General features: G+C 35.0%; 1 protein-coding gene across 2 annotated transcripts in view; it reads right to left on the bottom strand.

Moving 5' to 3' along the window:
• htr4 (5-hydroxytryptamine receptor 4) overlaps window positions 1–16,176 on the bottom strand; it is a 131,391-nt gene that overhangs the window by 52,980 nt on the left and 62,235 nt on the right. The window contains exon 6 of one of the 2 annotated variants that reach the window (XM_069897787.1): window positions 8,207–8,284. The exons of the other annotated variant lie outside the window; for it this stretch is intronic. Coding sequence (XP_069753888.1) covers window positions 8,224–8,284 — 61 coding nt within the window. The 3' untranslated portion in view covers window positions 8,207–8,223. The remainder of the gene's footprint in view (window positions 1–8,206; window positions 8,285–16,176) is intronic. 2 annotated transcript variants of the gene reach the window in all.

Below are 16,176 nucleotides of genomic sequence, written 5' to 3'. Positions count from 1 at the left end.
TATGTCATATATTATTTGTTTTTTTGAACGAATAAATAAAGTTTTAAAAAAATGTGAGGCAATAACTATTTGTCAGCTGCTGCCTCTGTATTTGACTGAATGAAGAGCAGGTCATTAGGGAGGATTCTGACCTCACTGATTTGGCCCCTGGTCCCCCAACTATCCATCAATATCATGATTTCAGTCATCCATGTGATGAACACCCGTAAGTTTTATAAATAGGAGGGGGTGCTTGCCATGAAAATATTGGACTCTGAGATTAATTTAAGATGGTTGGAATCTGAACACAATGTAGACAATGAGCAGTAGCATAGGGTGCACATGGCTATTAAACAATGTTTACTTCATTGGTTCGAAGAAAACACCTTTTGTATTGCCTGGACGAGAGATTAACCTCCTGTTTATTGTTAAAGTTAGAATCCATTTTAAATTAAATCACTTCTGAAAGTCATGCAGTTGGAACGGGTTAGCAGAGACCAATAACATCACATTGCTGGATAATGGAATGATAGTTCAGTTGTTTAACTGACCTGAGAATTGCGTGGGTGTGATTTTGGAAAGTGCGCACGGGCTTACGAAAACCTTTAGAGGAACATGTGCTCTTCTCACCACCGAATCCAAACAAAACAGCTTTGAGGGCTAAATAATTAACTCAACAACTTTCCAGCCAAGTACTGAAAATCTGTGCTGACCAACTTGTTAATGGCTATCTTCAACATCTCACTTGGCAGAGCATGGTACCCACCAATTTCAAACAGGCCTCAATCACACTGTGCCCAAGTAGAGGGTGGTAACCTGCCTAAATGACTATTGATCGGTGGCACTCATATCCACAGTGGTATGGTTTTGAGAGGCTGGTGTTGAAGTATATCAGATCCTGGCTGAGTGATGATGTGGGTCCATTCCATTTTGTCCACTACAGCAAAAGGTCCATGGCAGGTGCCCTCTCATGAAGCCCTGGAATACCTGGACAGCAAAGACGCATATATCAGGATGTTCTTTATCAACTACAGTTTGGCATTCAATACCATCAGCCCCTCAAAACTGATCAACAAACCAATATCTGGGCCTCAACGCCCCACTATATAACTAGATGGTGTTCAGATCACAGCCAGTGAGGATTGGTAAGAACATCTCCACACTCACTTTACACTTATAATTGTGTGGCTCAGAACCACAACAGCACCATCTCCAAATCTTCTGATGATACTCCAGTAGTGGGTTGAAGAAGGTGGGGGTGGGGGTGGGGGGTGGGGGAAATGAGTCAGCACACGGAAAGGAGATTGAAAACCTGGCTGAATGGTGTAGTAACAACAAACTTGCACTCAGTGTCACCACAACTAAGGAGCAGATTGTTGACTTCAGGAAGGGAAAACCAGAGGTGTGCAATCCAGTGATCATTAGGAGATCAGAGATGGACAGGGTGAGCAAATTTAAATTCCTCACAGTAACTATTTCTGAGGATCTTTCCTGGACTCAACACATGAAGAGAGCACATCAACATATCTACTTTCTCAGCAGTTTGTGGAGGTTTGGTATAACATTAAAAATGTTGGCAAACTTCTTCAGATGTGCAGTGGAAAGCTTATTGACTGGCTACATCATGGCCTGGTATAGGGGACCAATAACTCTGAGGGGAAAGTCCTACAAAAGGTAGTGGACACAAAGGCCTGTACTTCACTATCAAGAAAATATACAGTGCCCACCAGAATGTTTAGACTTTTATTTTCCCGTGCTCCACACTTTTAACTTTGTAATCAAACAATTCGTGTGTGATTAAAGTGGACATTCCAGAATTTATTAAAAGGTATTTCTGTACATTTTGGTTTAACCATGTAGAAATTTACAGCACTTTTGTACATTGTCCCCTCATTTCATGGTGCCATTATATTTGGGTCAAAGCAAGGGAGGGTATGTATATTAAAGTGGTCATGTGATTCACCAGGTGCTGAGTATCTTCTCTGGTGATGCTCTGCCAGGACCCCATTGCAGCTATCTTGAGCTCTTGCTGGTTTCGGGAGCTGTGCCTTAACGTTTTCTCTTCAGCATATGGAAGGCATGCTCAGTTGGATTTAGATTGGCTGTTTTTAGCTTTGAAAATCTCCTTTGTCACTTTAACAATATGCTTGGGATTATTGTCTTGCTGTAGGATGAAGCGCTGTTCAATGCGTTTGGAGGCATTTGGTCATATAATAGCAGATGTTTCTATACACAGAATTCATTTTTCTACTGTCATCCACAGTGACATCATCACTCCATGTTTCACAGATGAAATGGTATGCTTTGGATCTTGGGCAGTCTGTTTACACCTCCAGACTTTGCTCTCACCATCCCTTTGATACCAGTTAATCTTGTTCTCATCTGTCCATAAGACCTTTTTTCAGAATTCTGCAGGCTGTTTTAAATATTTTTTGATAAACTGTCATCTGGTCATCCTGTTTGTGTGGCTAACTTGTGGTTTGCATCTTGCAGTGTAGCCTCAATATTTCTGTTCATGTAGTCTTTTGCTGACAGTAGTCATTGACACATCCACACCTGCCTCCTGAAGAGTGTTTCTGCTCTGTCATACAGGTGCTTGGGGATTTTTCTTCATTATGATGAGAATTCTTCTGTCATTGGTGGTGGAGGTTTTCCTTGGCCTACCCGTCCTTTACAATTACTGAGCTTATCAGTATGCTCTTTTTAGATTGTTTTGTTTAAGTTTTAAGAAAATACAGAATATAGGACTCAATTAGTATAACAATAATGCAGTGAATATAAAATCATAGAAAAACATTCACAAGGTCCGAAAAAGGAGAGTCCCTCTTCTCCCAGCTCCTCCTCCCCAGATTCAAAAGAAAAGTGGACAGATGGCAGGGAATAGAGGGAGATAAAAAGAAAGAAAATAGAAAAGAAAAAGCAACAGGAGCAAGGTTTGACATCTCAGAGTCATATCATTTTAAAAGTATTAAATTTCTAATAAGGAGTACACTAATTGATAGATATCAAAATAAATAAATATACATTCTGGGCATTTACGTGATCTAAATAAGGTTGCCAAATTTTGATGAACATACTATATCCATTCCTAAGACTATAAGTAATCTTCTCAATGGGAACACAACTTTACACTTCCACATTCCAACAATCAATGTAAAAATAGGGAATCAGATTTCCATGTTACTGCTATATATTTCCTGGTTATTGACAATGGTATTTTAATAAATTTAGATTTTCTTCTTGAGAAATTGACTTTTATAACTGCCAAATTCTCCAGAAGAAATAATTCCGGGTCTAGAGGGAAGTTCACTCCCACAATTAGTCCACACTTTCTTTATAATGATAATTTCAAACAGTTGATTTTGGTAATCTTAAGTTTGAGCTTGTTGAAAAATGGCAATTTAAAAACTCCAACGGTGATCAGAAGTTTAGAAGTAAGCCTAGCTCTCTTTTAACTGAACCAATGAAGCAATTAAACCTACCCAAATAACCACAAGCACATCTGAAGCTAATGCCCCAAACATTATCAGGGAACTATGTATAAAAAGTGCTGTAATTTCTACATGGTCAAACAAAAATGTAAACAAATAACCTTGAATAAAATATGGAAGGTGCACTTTAATCACATGTATGTTGTTTGATTACAAATTTTAAAGTGTGGAGCACAGGGGCAAGGAAAAAAGTGTCCCAAATTTTATGGAGGGCACTTTATGAGGAACGCTGTTATTGGAGAGCAACAGCAATCATCATGGATCCACAGCACCCAGGACATGCTCTGCTCTCACTGCTGCCATCAGGAAAAAGGTATAGGTGTCACAAGATTCATATCAAGAGTAGTTACCTCCCCTCCACCATCAGACTCCTAACAACAAACACAGTCAGAGGGTCCACCCACGGTGTCTACAGATTTTTGTGTTTTACTTCAAACTCAGAGAGTCACTTAAGGTCTTTTACTTTCTACAGTATTTATTGTTGAATATTTATTTTCTTAATTGCACAGTCAGTATTTTTGTACTTGATTCTTTCTTTTAATTTCTCTCTTTTGTTTATGTATCTTTTCTTGAATGGAGTTTTTTTTTGCCTTACTGAGAAGTCGAAATTCTGCCTGGCCTGCAGAAAAAAAAAGAATCTCAGAGTTGTATGTGATGTTATGTATGTACCCTGACAATGATTTTGAACTTTGAATTTCAGATTGTATGAGAAAAGCCATCAACTGTAATGTTAACTGCTTTTTTTTTCTATCCATGTTGAATGGTCTGTTGGATACTTTCTGATTCTGAGAGAAGCTGTCCTTAATGAAGCTTGGTATGAAGTTCCAATGGTTCACCCCTCATCTTCTACCTCTTGGACATCTGCCAATGCTCTATATCTTGTTTCTTCTAGTCGTCTTGCTCCTTCTCAGCAAGCAAAAGATTAAATTGTATAATGATCAAATCCTGTAGGTGTGCAGCAAATCATGAGTGAATTCATGCAGACAGCAACAGGCAGTTTTTTTTTTCGGCTGTCATCCTGTGGTCTCCACTAAATTCCTGGTAGAAGCATGGCTGTCTTAGCATTGATCATTTGGTATTTATGAAGCTCAGAACTGTCATATCAGGAGAGGGTCCTGGTTCCCCCAGAATAATTCTGCAGGGGGCACTGCAGCTCTTGAAAGGGCTCAGAGTGAATGAAGTTGGCCAGCATGTTTGGAATGGATTTCTGGTAGGGTTTTCATTAATGCAATATTACTGAATACTTTCCTGTTGATAAATATTTATAGTTGGGAATGCGACCTTTAATGGTCTCATGAATGCATTCTGAGTTCCTGCACTTGATCTCTGCAATAGCAGTAAGCCTTCTACCAGACTGCTGCACTTGTGGGCTGAAGGGGAAATAAATAAAATGTGTTTTTTTTTTTCTGAAGTCTTGCACGTCAGTGACCTTCTGAATGAAATAGGGAGAAGCAGACTGTGAAGAGGGTGTTCATCGGCAACTGGAATTCTCTTGCTGAGAGCAAGAAGGAACTTGATTTCCACTGTGAAAGTGTGTATACATGTGAATTTGTATTTGATGCTTTGAGGTCAAATACCTCCATTTTGAGGAGGTGCAGCCTGTAGTGACCTGTATTCTGCAAGAAACCTCAGAGTATGGCTCCCTGTGACCCCAGTAGGGCTTTCAATTATAAGTTGCTCATTGCTTCCCACAGGATGAAACTGTGGCTGCCTGCAGGGTCCCTGAGGCATCTGTCCACATCAGCAGGCCTGGACAAATGCCAAGTTTTTCTTCCAGCCAAGTGGTTCAGAATGTAAGGAAAGATCAACCTTCAGTGTGGGCAGTGGCACAGAGGAAGTCTATTAGCCTGGAATGTACAGAATGGCAATGTGGCCATTCATACTGACTGCTTGTGACTGGACCTTTTTAGACAGTGCTGTTTCTGAGCAATTGTCATTCACAAAATCCAATTTATTTGCAAGTGAGTGACAACTGATTTTCAGATCATTGTTCCTGGGAAGGAAAAATAACAAACTGGTGGAATTTAGCAACTGGAATAGTGTGTGACATTTCGCGTCAAGGCCCTGCATTAATAATTCCCCACTGAGTTCCTCCAGCAGATTTTTGTTTCAGATTCCAACATATGCATTTTTTGTAATCTCTTGAGTCTCAAAAGTTGTTGACCATCTTGTTGATTATGTATATTGGGCAATGTCCCTTTGCTGATGTCACTTGGGTCAGGAGTACCCAAAAGTACGTACACAATGTTAACAACTTAGGGACACACAGAGCCATGCTGTTTAATTGTTTTAAAAAAAACCACGATTTTCAACTTTGCAGAATGTTTAGTTTAACATTTTCTACAGACAAATTTCTTGACTATTATTTCTCTCAATACCTTGTTCTGTATTATAAGAAGCATGCTCTCCCAACAGAATTGAAGTGCAACCAAAATGATTTCTCCAATTAAATATGTACGCATGAGGAATTTCATCATCCCTCTAGATGCACAGGTCTCAACCAGGCATGATTTGAACTGCCATAAATGTCTAAAAGAACAACCTTTTCACTTTGTTTTCACTACATTTGGGCTTTAGTGCTGCAGTGAGATGTTTGCTGAAACATCAGATACCCAAGTTTAATTTTGACATTGGACACTGTCTGTGGAGTTTGCACATTCCCACTTTATCGCTAGGACTTCCTCTGAGTGCTCTAGTTTTCTCCATTATCCCAAAGAAGATAAGTAGATTTATGGGCTGAATCTGGGTTTGCGGTGGTGGTTGGTGGGTGGGTGAGTGGAGGGGGTTGGAATTGTTGAGAATGTGGGGAGAATTTAAAAAAAGACAAGGTTGAAAGGGTGAGTGTAAATGGGTGGTCAGTGGTTGGTGTGGAGTGCAGGGTGTGTTTCTGTGTGGTATCTTGCTATGACTCTATGACTACTCTTTTATCAAGTACCATCCTGATAGCAGAGATAGTTTTGGGATGCTTGGCAAATACGAATACAGTTGTTTCTCAGTTTACAAAGAATATGCATTTGTGGAAATATTTCGCCAAGCATAATTGGGTGCATTAAAAAGTCTGGGTGAAATGGATCACAGAAATTTAGGTAGAATGTTCTGTACAAAGAGTAGCCTAGTATTTAACATAGTGAAAATGGCTTCATTACCAAACCATGTACCCAGACTTTTCAGTGTTTTAGTGAAACTTTGTAAAGTGAAATTTTACAAACGGAGACATTTGGGTGATGGACTGCTTTGTGTGTGGTTAGGTAAACCCGTGTCATGCAAACACTGATGTGGAGAGTTTTCTTTCTCGGCTTGCATTTCTATGTGATGTTTTTTTAAATATTTTTTAAAATTTAATACTTCACCGTGAACTATGTCAATAATAATATATACAAATATCATTAAAATATACACAGTGATATTTTCATTTCCCTCCCCACCCCCCATAATGTAAAGCAAGAAATAAAAAGAAGAAAAATAAATAAACAATAAAAGAACACAAAATAAAAGAAAAAAAAGAAATCGTGTCATCCAAAATTCCATATTTAAGTATTTTCGTACTTGTCTTTTATCACTTTAAGGGATGGTCTGAAATTGGCAGTTTCTAATGTATTCTATGTCTGGTTCCCAAATTTGTTCAAATAAAGTATGTTTGTCTTTTAGATTGTAGATTTTTTTTTCTAATGGAATAAACTTGTTCATTTCTATGTACCATTGTTGTATTTTTAAGGTTGCCTTTGTTTTCCACGTTATCATTATGCATTTTTTTTTTGCTCCTGCAAGTGCAATCATTATAATTTTTTTTTGAGCCCTGTCTAATTTTAGGCCTAATTCTTTGTCTTTTATGTTTAACAGGAAGATTTCTGGATCTTTTGGTATTTAGTTTTGTAATTATATTTAATGTTAAATTTAAATCCTCCCAAAATGTGATGTTTCAATGACTGATCCACTTGAAGTGTCTAGCTGCAGTAAGAGTATAGTATAAGTGAAGCTAGGAAAAAACGGTTTTCTCTGGGTTTGGTATCTGAACTCTAACAGTTAACTTGTTCAGCTGATTGAATTCATGAAACACAGGCAGACATTTTTTTTAAATTATTGTTATTTCACTTGGTCCCTCATCACTTGGCTGTTAGAATCAGCGTGTAATATAGAGGCACATCATGTCATGCAGAATTTACACTACAAGAGCCTGCTTCCACTGAACCTCTTGTGGAAGCCCCTCCAAACAGATATCTTAAATTAGGTTAAAAATTCTATACAGTATTCAGCAATAACATATGTTCTGAAAGAATGAAGCAGGTCATTAAAAAATAATGTTGTAGCATTTAATTGCTGTTCTGCAGATGATTTCCTCCTCACTATGAGCTTCTGCTATTGTGTTACAGCCAGATTAAGGACACAGTTTCAATGCACAAATAAATAACAGATTACAAAATTCATGTTCATCTGGCATGATGCCAACAAGCAAAACATCTCCCCTTGAATTGAGGATTAAATAATCCTGATTTGTTTCCATCTAAAGCTAAACAGGTAATGATGATTTAAATCAGTAATCCCATTTTTGTTTACATCACTGAAAAGACAATAAGTAAATACTTGGCAATATCTTTTTCAATTGCCATTCTTGCTAGAAAAATTGGTTTTAATGCAAGATAAGAACAAAAGAACAAGCTTTCAATACACAAGAATGGTTTATATATCTGGATGAAAATATCAACTGATCAAAGGTACAAAGAACTGGGATCACTTACGGTCATTTTTTCTAGATCTACACGGGCTGAGGACTATTACAGAAGAGCAGCAACAGCTTGGAGACAGCAGAGCAACCACTTTAAAGTTCAAACAGGTAAGGTTGAAGGGGAACATAGGTAAAGAGAGAAAAAGGAAATGACAGTTAATATGCAAAGAATATCAAGGTTCAAGACGATAGTGAAAGAAGTGAACAAACACATTGGAATTCATTCCTTGAAACAATGTTTTCGATCTGAAACACACAAAATATATGTTTGTACATAAAAACTGAGTTTTAGCTCTTGTTTATATATTTCGACCAGTATTTTAACCTTTTTCATTGTCATTGATAAGACTTTGCGTTCTGGATTTAATTTTTTGCATACCAGGTGACCATGGGTATTTCATTCAGCTCTTGTAAACGTTAATTTATCTACGTCTTCCATCTATTTAGCACAAGCAATAAACTAATTCGGTGAAGATGAGGAATGAAGTTAGGAAATTATTGACTCTGATGGTTCATGATTAGTTGGAGAAACTTCTTGTTATGGTTGATACAGCCTGTTACTTTGTAAAACAAAGAATGGTAATGCTTTGATAAATCTTTGTCTGATTTCTTTCCTCTGCAACACAGTATTAGCAAAAAGATAAACTTTTAATTCAGAGATGTAATGCACAGAATATTAATGTACTCATCAAAGAGAGACGTACAATTATTTATCACAAGATTGTTAATGTGTGCATACCCACTGTATGTTCAATGCTATTAATGTACAAATTTAATACATGAGAACATGATTTTTCTCTATATTGTTTATATCCTTAGCTGTTTAACCCCCTTGTAATATTTAATCTTGATACAACTTCTCATATATTGTGAATCAGTAAATCACATTTTTATACAGATGCATTTTATATTTTATTTTCTTCCTTCACTGAATTGTGAAATTGTTGCTTTATAACAATCGTGCCACATATTTTGATACAAAGTTGGGTAGTGCACAGGAAAAGGAGTTGGTCATTCATCTCGTTGATCCTGTTTGGCCATTCTTCCACTGAAAATTTACTGATAGCTAAGGTTATTAAACTCCCATTATTAATTGATCAAGCATTTACTACTTTTTCAGAGCGACTGTTCCAGTCCCTATATCTTTTTTTTTAAACTTTATTTAAGATTTTATAACATGTAGTCCCTATATCTGAAGAAGAATTTCTTACTGCACCTTCCATTGGGCCCAGCTCATTTTGATGGATATTATATTCTTTTGTCTTTGTTTACACCCTGGCAGGAAGGTTCCTCTTTGCTTAACATCTTCATTCCTTGTTATGTTAATGTGTTGTTCCATTCTAGTGATTTATTGATTTCTTTCTTGTATCATTGAAATATACTCAGATATCTCCCTTATTGAGTCATAATGAGGTGATCACTTATATACTCGTTTGTATTCAATCCATCTCGCACTATACTTGAATCCTCAATTAATCAATGCATTTTTATTGTTTTATATTCACATTTCTACTGCTTGTATTACCTATGTCTGAATCTTTGGAAACTTACATATGGTACTCTCTAACTGTGTGGGATTGGTGGGGTTGTGGGGAGATGTGGGGAAGGGTCCTACGGTATATTTAAAACAGAGACAGATTTCAGTGAGGAAATCAATGGCTAAGTGAAAAGGGTGGGAACATAGATATGAAGAATGTGGTCAGCCTTTAGCCCATTAATTGATGTAGGAATGTTGAAACATTCCTTTATCTTGTCAATTTGTGAAGTAGGCATGATGGTCTAAATGACCTATAACTGTTCCAATTTCTTAGCATCCTGTTGTCAGTGTTATCAATGCCATTTATAAATATTGGGAAATTTTCAGGCCCAGCAAAGATTCCAATGAGATATCAATTATAATTTCTTCCTATTTGAATATATCTATTGTCCTTGATGTCAATTTCCTCACAGCAAGATCAATAATTTTTCATCAATTCTGTGTTCCATTGTTTTTGCTGCTACCATCAGGAAAGGGATATAGGTGTCACAAGACTTGTACTACAGGTTCAGGAAGAGCTGCTACCCCTCCACCAACAGGCTCCTAAACAACAGTCTCAATTAGAGACTTACTTAAGGATGCTTATTTTTCACATTATTTATTACTGATTTCTTTCTTTGTTTACATTTTTCTATTTTGTGTATGTATCTTTCTTTTTATGAATATTTTATTTAAAAAAAAAATTCCATACATGTCATAATCAAGAATGAATATCATAATACACATTCCAAAAAGAAAACAAACTAGAAGTTACATACATAATATTTACTCCCCCCTCCAATGTTAAAAAGTACAATATAGTTATATATAAAAGAAGAAAATTAAACTTCAGGATTGCACATAAGGATGTCATCTAACACATGTTTAGAAAATTCATTAATATAATTCAGAAGAGATTTTCACAGGCCCAGTGGCATAGCAGGGATGATTTTTACAAATTTAAACCTAATATTTAGGTATACAGGTGCCAAATGTGCAGAAACAAAGCATATTTATTTTTCAGACTATATGTATTTTTTCCCCACAGGAATACAACTTTGTATTTCTGCATTCCATCTTGTAATACCCATATCTGATTTCCAAGTAACTCAGTATATTTCCTTGCCACTGCTAATGCTACTTTTGCAAATTCAAATTGATATATTGGTAATTTTAATTTGGGTCTTGTTCCTTCAATATTTCCCAATAGAAATGAAACTAGATTTTGCTGAAATATGACACCTGTAACTTGTTCCAAAAAGTTTCCCTAAATCCACCCAAAAAGGTCTTACCTTAGGGCAAGACCATGTTGAATGCAGAAAAGTTCCGACATCTTCAACACAGCTAAAACATTGGGCTAATAAATATGATTTCAATCTATTCAACTTCTGTGGTGTAAGATGCAACTGATGTTAAAAAAATATATACTGAATTAATCTAGACCTTGTAGTATTAAGCATACAATCCCTACATAGATCTGTCCATCTTTATTCATCAATTACAATGTTCAAATCTAATTCCCACCTCTGTCTGAATTTATGCTCTCCACGCTTAGGAGTTCTGACTTGTAATAAATAGTATATCATAGATGTAAATTTCTTTAAGAATTCCTCTCCTAATAAGTTCTACTTCAGTACAACTAGGTAACAACATGGTTGGTCCTAACATACCTCAAATATGTTCTTAATTGAAAATAACAAAAAAGCATTTTGAGTTATTTCATATTTATTTTTAAATTGCTCTAATGACATTAATTGGCCCCTTTCATAACAATCTTCAACATTTATAATCTCCTTTTGAAACCAAATATAAAAAAATTGATAATTAAAAAAAAAATTTATGAGAAATATGAATCAAAGGGATTTTGGGCAATTTACGTCCTCTTACACCAATTTCATCATTTATTTTATTCCAAATATTAATCAAATGATTTGACAATTTTTTTATCACCAACCATAACATTTGCATCCCATTTATATATAAATTCTTCTGCTTTTCTCTCACCTATTTTAACCCATGCCGGCTTTATTCCTATTTACAAAAAAATATTTTTTTTAGAAACTCATGACATTTTACCTTTCCAGAGGAATTTCCTTGCATATTTATTTGATTCTTTAAAAATTTGAGGTATTAAAATAGGTAATGTTTGAAAAAAATATTGTAATCTTGGAAATATATTCATCTTAATACAATTAACCCTTCCCACTAAAGTTGTAGATAAATTAATATATTTTTAAAAATCCTCCATAAACCTTTCAAGTAATGTTAAATAATTAAATGTATATAAATTATTCAAATAGTTATCTGTGTGAATGCCTACATATTTAATACCCTCTTTTGGCCATTTAAACTGGGTATCTCTTTGACATTGGGTATAATCACCTTAATGTTACCGTTAATGGCATAATTTCACTTTTATCCCAATTTATTTTATAAATCAAAACTGTTCTGTATTCTTCATATTTAACATATAATTTTTGTAAAGATGTATCCGGTTCAGTCAAGTATATTTAAACATAATCTGAAAATAAAATAGTGTTATGGTCTTTTTGATTTACCCTAAATTTGTTAATTTACAAATCACTCTGAATTACTTCCGTAAATGGTTCTATATTTAAAGAAAGCAAAAACGGAGATAAAGGACATCCTTGTCTACTTGACCTCACCAACTGAAATAGTGCAGATATTTGTCCATTAGTCACCACTTTAACAAAGAATATTATACAATGCTCTAATTCAGTTCACAAAAGTCAATCCAAATTCAAATTTTTCTAGCACCTTAAACAAGAAGTCCTGCACCAATCTATCAAATATGCTTCTGCATCTAGTCCCACTGCAACACTCAGCTCTCCTCTTTTTTGTGCTAAATAAATTGTACAAAAAAATCTAGCTACATTTTCAAATGACTGTCTCTTTTTTACAAAACCTGTCTTATCTATATTTATTAATTTACGCTAACAGTTTAGTCATTTTATTTGCCAGGATTTTTGCCAAAAATTTATAATCTACATTTAATAATTAAATAGGTCTATAAGATGAAGGCTTTGAAGGGTCTCTATGGGAATCACCTTGGAAATTATTTTGGGAGAGTATGGGTTTCCAAAGCTTGATATAATACTTTCATAAAAATAGGAATTAATAAATCTTTGTTCTTTATAAAATTGAGACGGGAATCCATCCTTTCCTGGAGACTTATTACCCTGTAATGAGCTCATAGCTTCCCTCACCTCTATCTGTGTAAAAGCAGCATCATTTCAGTTCACTGTTCCAAAAATAATCTAGAAAAAAATATCTATTTTGTTTTCATCTTTTAAAGATTTGGACCTATATAATTTTGAGTAAAATTATTAATTTATATCTTGAGGCTTATAAGTAACAACATTAGTATCCTTTTTAATTGAAGTAATTGCTCTCAAGACCTGTTCCACTTTTAATTGCCAAGCAAGTACTTTATGATTTCTCGTCTAATTCATAATATCTTGTTTTGTTCTTGTAATAGCTTTTTCTGTTCTGAAAGCTTGTCATATGTTATATTGAAGTGTTTTTTATTAACTTTCCTATGCTTACCTTCAGAATCCCATTTTTAAAGTCCTTTTCCAAAACTGTTATTTCTGTTTCCAACTGATCAACCTCTCATATACTTATAATTTTTGAAGTAAATCTTATAATTTGGCCTCTTAAATACACTTTCAAAGCAGCCCATAGAATAAACTTATCATTCATCGAGGTCAAATTTGTATCACAAAATGTCTGAATTTGCATTTTAACAAACTCACAAAAATCTCCATCTATAATCATTTTCTCCTTATCAGGCATTTCTATCGTTATTAAGCATGAATGTTCAGATAGAATCCTCACTTTATAAATCAGCTACAAGAATCCTCTCTTGCATTTGTGTTGAAATTTTAAAAAATCAATTCTAGAATAAGAGTCATACCTACTCGAATAAAAAGATTAATCTCTCTCTAGGATGAATCCTCCTCCATATAACTATTAAATTCAAATCTCTCATTAAAACCAATGTAGCTTTTGTTCTCATCTCTATTTGAGTAGATCTATCTAACAATGTATCTAAACAGAAATTGAAATCCCCTCTTATTAACCTATTATTATGTGTCTCTGTCAAAAGAAGAAATGTTTCTTGAATAAATTTCTCATCATCAATATTTGGTGCATACAAATTTTAAAAAGTCCAGAATTCTGAGTATATTTGACAATACACCATTACATATCTCCCTACTGTGTCTGTCACAACATTTTGAATTTTAATTGGAAGATTCTCTTTTAAATTAAAATTTCCACACCTGTTGCATTAGAATTAAATAAGGAAGACAGCACATAATTCATTTTAAAATTATTTTTCAATCAAATATTTATCTTGAAGAAAAGCTACATCAACTCCCATTTTCTTAAATGTATGTTAACACTCTCTTCCTTTTTACATCTCCATTTAATTTAAAATTTACAAACTTCATTACCTTACTCATCTTGATAAAAATATAATCCATCCCCTCCTGTTACCCCCTCAAGTCTCTTCCTATTTCTATTGTTTAATATCCAATCTGTCAGTATGTATCTCCTCCATCAATCCAAATAGAAGAAAAAAAGACAAAATTCAGAAAATGTATAATTCCACACTTATAATTATATTTATATAAAAGAAACCCCTCCTTATAAATATTGTTTAAGTATACAAGATCAAATAAAACACATAATCCCGTAGCAATCAGCACCTCCCACTCTTCCCAACTCCCCTGGTTCATTTAGTTCAAACACTTTAGTTGTCCACAACTAAATTAACTGCCTGGAATTCAGAAAGGGAGAAAAAAGGGTAAAAAAGAATAATTTTTATTTTAATTTCTTTCATGTTACAAACTTCCTTTTTTCCCCAATAATAATGAAATGGGGGGAAAATATCATCTGAGTTACAGTATCTTCTTGAAGGTGCACTTGAGAAAGATCCTGGGCTAATTCTTCTGCTTGAGCAAAATTGGAGAAGAATCTATTTTTGGTCTCCATATACAATGATCTTCAAAGACATAGAGTAACGCAAGACAAATTTATATCCGTTATCAAAAAGAACTTGCTTAACTGGGTTGAATTCTTCTCTTCAATAGATTTTCACTCAGGTCAGGATAGAACAGAATTCTATTTCCATCCCATTGAAGCGGGCCTTGACGTTCCCTTGCCAGTTGCACAGCAAGACTTAAAACCTTTTCTCTGTCTTGATAACGTAAAAATTTAGAGGTTTTGGTCGTAGAGCTCTGAGCTCTTTCAATTTCAATTGGATTTTCAAACTTCTGCTCTCCCAAAACTTCAGGGATCCACTTTTTGAAAAAAGCTAATTGTATCTGGACCTTCTTTTCCTTCTGGAAGGCCTACTATTTTAATATTATTCCTTCTGCTGAAGTTTTCCAGTACATCCACTTGCTCTAGAACCTTTTGATTCACTGTAATTAAACCAGTAGTTGTATTTTCCACAGTTGATACCCTGTCTTCAATATGTCACATTTCCTCCAGTATGCTTGTAATTTTCTCATCCATTTTCTCCAATTTCTTCTTAATTTTATTCACAACCACTAACACTGTATTAGTTTCCCATTTCATTTCTGCATTCAATTCTTCTTTCATTTCTCCTTTCATCTGGTGCATTAAAATTGTGGTTAAGTCTACTTTCGCCTGTGGAATAGTTTTAACTCCTTTAATTACCTCCTCTTCCTGTTGTTGCTGTTCTTCTTCTTCATCTTCAGTTACAGATTCTTCATCTTCAGTTACAGATCCTCCATTAGAGCCTGATTCTTCATCATCTGGCGCTGAAGTAGAGACCCCAACTTGATGCTTTGTGTTTTACTGTACTGTGTATGTGCAACTTCTTGGCAATGCGCAATTCATTTCCTAGTTCTTCTCTGATGCTACCTCTCCATTGTTGCAGATAGATGATGCCGGCAAAGGGCCCTTCAAGAGGGGATCAGCTTCGTCGTCAAGATAGGCCTCAGGTCTCTTTTCATCCTTTCTTCTCGTCGGGCTCCAGATAGAGCTGCAGGTAGTTTATCTTTTCTCTGAGGCATTTTTAAAGTAATGTACAAGTATTTAAAAATATTTTAAAGGTATTAATTAATTTTAAACATTACTTAATTAACACTTTTTTTTAACTAATTTACTAAGGGAGACTGGACCTTGTGTGTTGATCCAATGGCATCATGTGACATCCTCTGTATCTTTCTTCTTGAGTACAGTTTACAGTTAGTGATGGGTAGAAATCATATCTGGCCCACTAGAAAAAGAATCTTGGGGTTGTATGTGACGACATGTATGTGCTATGAAAATCAATTTTAATTTGAACTTTGCTGCTGTATTCACCCAAAAAAATGTCCTGTTGGGGTACCACATCAAATGGTTTCTGGAAATCCACGTAAACTAGATCCATAAATATTTCCCTGCCATTTAAAAATTAATTCAATGTGGCA

This window comes from Narcine bancroftii, chromosome 9, assembly GCF_036971445.1.
Source record: "Narcine bancroftii isolate sNarBan1 chromosome 9, sNarBan1.hap1, whole genome shotgun sequence".
NCBI lineage: Eukaryota > Metazoa > Chordata > Chondrichthyes > Torpediniformes > Narcinidae > Narcine > Narcine bancroftii.
This window is presented reverse-complemented; position numbering and strand designations above follow the sequence as displayed.